At 32.7% G+C, this 6,391-nt stretch overlaps 1 protein-coding gene across 1 annotated transcript; it reads left to right on the top strand.

Moving 5' to 3' along the window:
• The first annotated feature begins 379 nt into the window (after window positions 1–379).
• LOC144573658 (scarecrow-like protein 33) lies at window positions 380–2,933 on the top strand. Its single transcript, XM_078323431.1, has 3 exons — window positions 380–2,198; window positions 2,608–2,732; window positions 2,880–2,933. Exons 1-3 carry the CDS (start codon window positions 380–382, stop codon window positions 2,931–2,933), a joined length of 1,998 nt encoding a protein of 665 aa, XP_078179557.1.
• The last annotated feature ends 3,458 nt before the right edge of the window (window positions 2,934–6,391 follow it).

Genomic DNA, 6,391 nt, shown 5'->3' with positions numbered 1-6,391 from the left:
ATAGTAAGGTGCTCATTAGATTTGAATCCTCAAATTTTCAGTTCGGTGGCTAATCCGAATGCACGGAACCATTATTATTGTGCTTTGAGATTTGTGCAGAAAAAATTGAATGGCTCGAATTTTCCCAAGGCTAGGACTTGTTAATCATGACCCCAACTTATTTTTTTTAATTTATTCCGTGTCTGGCGTTAAAAAATATATGCGAGCATTTCAAAATCTGACCTTTCGATCTATTTTTCAAAATTACACATCAGATTTTTTTAAAAGTTAGTTTGAGAATTAATTTTAACTAAGTAAATTATCGGGTTTTATTTTTATTAGAGTTAATATGTTCTACCTAATTTGTTGGCAGATTAAACTGGTATTTGCCTGACTATAAATGAAGATAACATCACAGAAACAAACCTTACTGAAGAAAAATACCCAATTAAACCTTGTCTCAGATGGCTCTTGTGATATTACATTGGATGCAACCTTGAGTTATATAAGCCAGATACTGTTGGAAGAAGATCTAGAGGGAAATGATGCATTGTACCATGAAGAGTCGTCAGCTCTGTCTGAAATGGAAAAACCTTTTTATGATATCCTAGGCCAGAAATACCCATATACAGAGAATAAGGCAGAGATTCTGAATCCGCCTCGAACATATCCAACTTCCATAGATCAGGGATATCCACATCCACAAAATTCTGATAATTTCTTTACCGTACCAGTTTCTGAGTTCAACAAAGGAGTGGAAGAAGGCATGAAATTTCTCCCGAGTATTGATAAGTTGGTTCTGAATTTCCAAGCTAACAAGCTCTCATCTGCTTCGGCATTTGAGCAAGATGATGATTTATTTAGATTTGATTTCAATGGAGATGAGGAGGACAAAGATGAGGGTTTTAAGAGATTTGGGTCAAAGGGTAAGAAGAAATCAAATATTGCTTTGGATCAATTGGAGGGCCGAAACCGGAAAATATCCATGCCTTATTCCGAAGAAACAGCTCAAAGAAATGAAACTTTTGACAAAGTTCTTCTTGCGCATGATAACGACATGCAAGAAGTTCCCAATTTACGGGAAATCACTCTGAGTAATACAAGCAAATGCTCTGAAAATGATAAAGTGGAAGTTGTAGATGTTGAAAATCTTCTAATCCAATGTTCCCATGCGGTATATGCTAACGACCATCAATTGGCTGAACGTCTTATAATAGAGATAAGGAATCAATCTTCCCTCGATGGAGATGGGACCCAAAGGATGGCTTTTGCATTTGCTGATGCACTTGAAGCACGTTTGGCAGGAACCGGGAGTGAGGTTTGGCGCCAAATTGAGAAAAAACGGATTTCCACCTTTGAAGTTTTAAGAATCGTGCATTTGCACATTTCCGCTTGCCCCTTTGCTAGAATTTCATTATACTATGCTAACCAAACTATCCTGAATATGGCAAAGAAAGCATCAGTGCTGCATATAGTTGATTTTGGCATTGGATTTGGATTTCAATGGCCATCTCTAATCCAAGCCTTGTCTAATCAGAATATGAAGACCATAAAGCTTCGAATCACAGGGGTAGATTTCCCTCGCCCAGGATTTCGCCCGGAGGAACTAGTAGAAGAAACTGGCCGGAGGTTGGAAGATTACGCAAGAAGTTTTAATGTGCCATTCGAATACCTTGGGATAACATCTAAAAACTGGGCTATTTCTCTGGATGATCTGAAAATTAAAAAAGAGGAGGTGTTAATAGTAAATTGCTTGTATCGGCTCAGGGAGGTTGGTGATGAGGCAGTTTCCTTGGATTGTCCAAGGGACCGAGTTCTCAATCTGATATACAAAATGAGACCACATATTTTTATTGAAGGAGTTTTGAATATCAGGACTTTCAGTCCTTTTTTTATCACACGCTTTAGGCAGTCTTTGCTATTGTACTCGGCTTTGTTCAATCTACTCGACATTTTGATCCCGCGGGACAACAGATTGAGGCAAGTCATCGAAAGAGATTTCCTTGCCAGAGACATCCTTAATATTTTAGCATGTGAGGGTTCAGAGTGGACAATGAAACCAGAGTCCTACAGGCAGTGGCACCAAAGAAACTTGCGTGCTGGTTTTGAACAAATACCATTGGATCGTTCTATCTTGAAAAAATGCCATGAAATGTTGAGCAAAAGTTACAAAAACAAGATATTCTTTGTCGAGGAAGATAGAAACTGGATGGTTCAAGGTTGGAGCGGGAGGGCAATTGATGCTCTGTCCATATGGAAACCGAAGATGGTTTGACCCGTCAAATTTCATTGACCGACATTGTGCTTGAAACCGATGTCAATCATGTTTTTTCTTTAAAATAGAATATGAAATTAAACAATCTCAGTTTTTTTTGTATGTATGAATTTAACCTATGAGCATTTATTGTTTCATTTGCTTGCCTGCATGATGTGGATCTTAAAATGCTATTTCTTGTCTGATTTCATTAATTTTGATTTAATAATTCTCCAGTGTTTAATGGATACTTGCTTGCATATATCTTCATTACCTAGCGTATTCAGTATAAATGATATGAAATAAATGCCCCAGTGTTGTAATTATTGTCAATTAGTGATTTTCATATCATTAAGAAAACAATGCAAATATAGTTCTACCAGACTCGGACTCACATGACAGATTCAGTTCTCTGTTGGATTTAGACGTGGACCCTTCTCTTGGTTTCGAAGGGTCGTCCCTTATGAGTGACAGGGCAGTATTTGATGCCATTGATGCGGTAGCTGGTTTACTCTCCTGTTTTGCCCTCTTCTTCTAGTATTAGTGATATTAGTGGCATTTGGTGGATTTTCTTGTGTTCTTTGCTCTTATGTTAGTATTGTATCTCGGGGATTTCTTTTATGTTCTTATGTTTTGTGGATGGTAGTTACTAGTGGTTGATGTTCCACCAGTGAGGTCTATATTTGATGCTTTGCACTAATTTTGTATGAACTATGTTGTCTCGTCATAATGAAATAGGTAGAATATTTTCACTTTTACCAAAAAAAAAAAAAAAAACAATGCAAAAATTGGATTTGTTTTTGTTGTCATTCATGACATGAAAAGCATAAACATTGATTGCTATTTAGATCCAATTATGGCGCGAAACAGACAGGTTAGATTCATATCACTGATGTCAAGAGATAGACAACCTATTCGGAGTATTCCCCACCACAGGAAAGAAAGACATTGTCAAAGTTCTCATTTCTTTACAGTTCACCTTATAAAACTGTCTGTTGCTTGTGAGCTAATCCTCTTAATAGATTTGGCTCTCTATTAAGAGAGTTCCATTTTTAAGAAAAAATAAAACTAGATTGGCATTTTTAGAATACCTGGATGAATTCAGCTAATGCGACCAAGCTACAAAAGTTGGCTTTCTCTTAATTTACTGGTACAAAAGGAAGAAGTCAACGATCATATCTCACCCTCTGTTTCCTCTGCTTTCTCTGCTTTCTCTCTCTTTTGCTAACAGTGTTTCTCTGTATGAGAAGACTTCTTTGATTCTCTAATCAACGGTAATTTGTACATAAGTCATTTCATTTCAAGAATAATCATTTGATATCAAACAGCTAGTTACCTATTACATTTGTTTAAAAATCACAAATTGTAAAATAAAATGCATACATAGACGACTTTTGTTAAGAAAGATAAATAAACTTATCTACAAAGTTTCAGACACAGTGCATCCCGGAGCGGAGGCAGAATTTTGAGTAATGAAGTAAAAAAATATACAAAAAAATGTTTTGATAACATAATTTTGTTTAACAAAGTAAATATTAATGATTTCAACATTTACATACTTGAAGTATAAAGGTTTGATAGTCCAAAAGCATGTTTAATTTGATCTAAAATCACTTTATAAAATGAAATGTAACTGTTTTATTAATATGCATCATAATTTCCTATCTTCTTTGAAATCCGTATATAACAACATAAAAAAAGAAAAATCTAAATCTACTATTTGAGTTCATCTTGATTTAGAAAAAAGACTAATTGGAAGTATTAATCCTCAAGTATTTTAAAATATTCAAATCCCTTTTGTTACTCATTCGTAGAAAATGCAATAATTGAAATCAATAGGGACCTAATTGCAGTTTTTGTGTGCTTTTATGTTGTGACAGCCAACCCTCTTATAAATCTTAATCACCGTGAATCAGTCCCCAATATGATCATACCACTCTAAATGAAAGTCCAAGTTAAAGAATGAAGAAAGTACCTCTCTTTCCATTGCCCTTCAGAGATGAGAGTTTACTTCTTTAAAATTTCCATTGCAAATTGGAGAAGGGCAAGAGAATTGAAATTATTTGGATTTGGGGCAATTTTCGGTGGGAGTTGAGAGTGTGTTGGATGAGAGAGAGAGAGAGTCAGAGAGACATGAAAAAGTGGTGAACTTCTCATCTTTTGAAAAGAAAAAAATATACATATATAAAATGTTATAAGTTTTCAAGTTGTACACATTATAAAATTATTTATTTTTTCTCTTGAAAATAAATAGAGAGGTCAACCAAAAAAAAATTTGCAAAAATTATGAGATAATTTTTTAAGATAGATATAACATTTTACTAAAAATATATAGTACAAAATACAAAAACATATATAATAATCACTTTTTGAAAAATGAATGGAGTTCAATTGACTCCATTTGATCTATGTCCATCCGTCATCGAGTGCATCAATATCAACGTATTATTGCAAAAAATTTAATGATATGTCAATGTTTGTATCATGGTGAATTCTAGCAACGGTGCATTGATGTTTCATTGCAAAAGCATTGATGATGTGCATACAAGGGCGAATCGAAAACTTAGTCAAAGACGGCCAAGCCACCTCTATGATTTTATTTTTTTAATTATGTATATTGAAATCTAATTAAAATTTATTTTTTGTTAAGCATTTATATAGCCAAGTCCTTCTCATAAAATATTAAATGTTCACTTGTAATCTAGAGGTTAGATCTCTATTTAGCAAGGTACTAAATAGTGATTATAGCGGCATAGTGGGGAGACAAAAAAGAACTATTGTGAATAGCGTAGCTATAGTGGAAGCTATTGTACATAACATTTTTTTATTTTTAAAATTTATATTCTATATTTCTACTAATTATCAATCATGTAAATAAGAAGAAAAAGAGATATATAAGGTAACATTATTTAATAGTTTATATTTCATAGTATTACATATTATAATAGACAAAAAAATAATTAATTATACAAGTGAAATGAAGTTAGTATGGTGTCAAAAAGAAGAAGAAATGTAGTCAGTATACCTATTTGACCATTTTATATATTATAATAATCAAAATCAAGTTTCAATGAAACAAACGACAATAATTTTACAAGTGAATACTAGACAAAGAGCAAGCAAAAAGAAGAACTAATATTTGAATATTTTCTGATATAGAATGAGAGACTAAATCACAAATAGGAACATAAGCACATAGTTCAGTTTAGCATACTTATCATAGCAGACCATATAGCATCAAAAATAGAAACAAAAGAACAGAAGCACAGAAGCCCATGTAAATCACAAAAAAAAAAAAAAACTCATGTAGCATAGCAGTAGCAATAGCGCATAGTGGTAATAGCGGACAACTATTACAGCTATAGTGGTTATAATTGAATTAGTATACTTTTATATATCTCATAGCTTAATTGTTATGGTTCGAAAAAACTATAATTAGCTATTTAGAATACTGCTATTTAGTGATAGTGGAGTCTTTGATTCAAATTCCACCAATCACATATTTTGTATACAAAATTTCAACTCATATCAAGATTTATAATTCCGCCCCTAGCGAACATGCTTAATTTCATAGAGAAGGACATCATGCAGGTGTTTTCTACGTGTCGGGTAACATTGAAATTTTCTCCAATTCGCTGAGAACTGTGTAATTTTAATAAGATGGTAAAAAAAAAGGTTAGAAAAAAATGATAGATCATTTGTTTATAACTACCACAAGCTTGGAATCTCAATTATATATCATGGATTCAAAATCTGCTGTTATTCTAAAGAAATAATTAGAATTAATCTGTTATTCCAATTCTAATTATTGATTTTTGTTGAGATTTGCAAATAAAAAAGTATTTTCTGTTAAGATTTGAAAACGAAAAAGTTCTTTCGTTGAGATTCACGCATAAAAATATTTGAACAGTAGGAATCGGAATAACAAATTCATGTTAATAACAGGTTCATGTTATTCCTTTATATTATTCCTTTAGAATAATAGCAGATTTTGATTCTATATTATGACCTTGATGAAGATCCTAACAAGAATCAGTGTAATTTGGAAAGAAATTTCTTAATTTTATGATTTAAGTGAAGCTCAAGAATAAATTTATGTAGTAAAATTGCAAGAACGAATGAAATTGAAATGTTGGTTTATAAAAACTGTCTTTACAA

This window comes from Carex rostrata, chromosome 21 (genome assembly GCF_964058835.1).
Source record: "Carex rostrata chromosome 21, lpCarRost1.2, whole genome shotgun sequence".
Lineage (NCBI taxonomy): Eukaryota > Viridiplantae > Streptophyta > Magnoliopsida > Poales > Cyperaceae > Carex > Carex rostrata.
This window is presented reverse-complemented; position numbering and strand designations above follow the sequence as displayed.

Excerpts from the sequence above, each read along its gene's own strand:
- LOC144573658 (XM_078323431.1), top strand. The coding sequence starts at position 380 with ATGAAGATAACATCACAGAAACAAACCTTACTGAAGAAAAATACCCAA. Across the intron at positions 2,199-2,607 it reads TAGAAACTGGATGGTTCAAG|TTCTACCAGACTCGGACTCA; the intron begins GTTGGAGCGGGA and ends ATGCAAATATAG. Across the intron at positions 2,733-2,879 it reads TATTTGATGCCATTGATGCG|TTACTAGTGGTTGATGTTCC; the intron begins GTAGCTGGTTTA and ends TGTGGATGGTAG.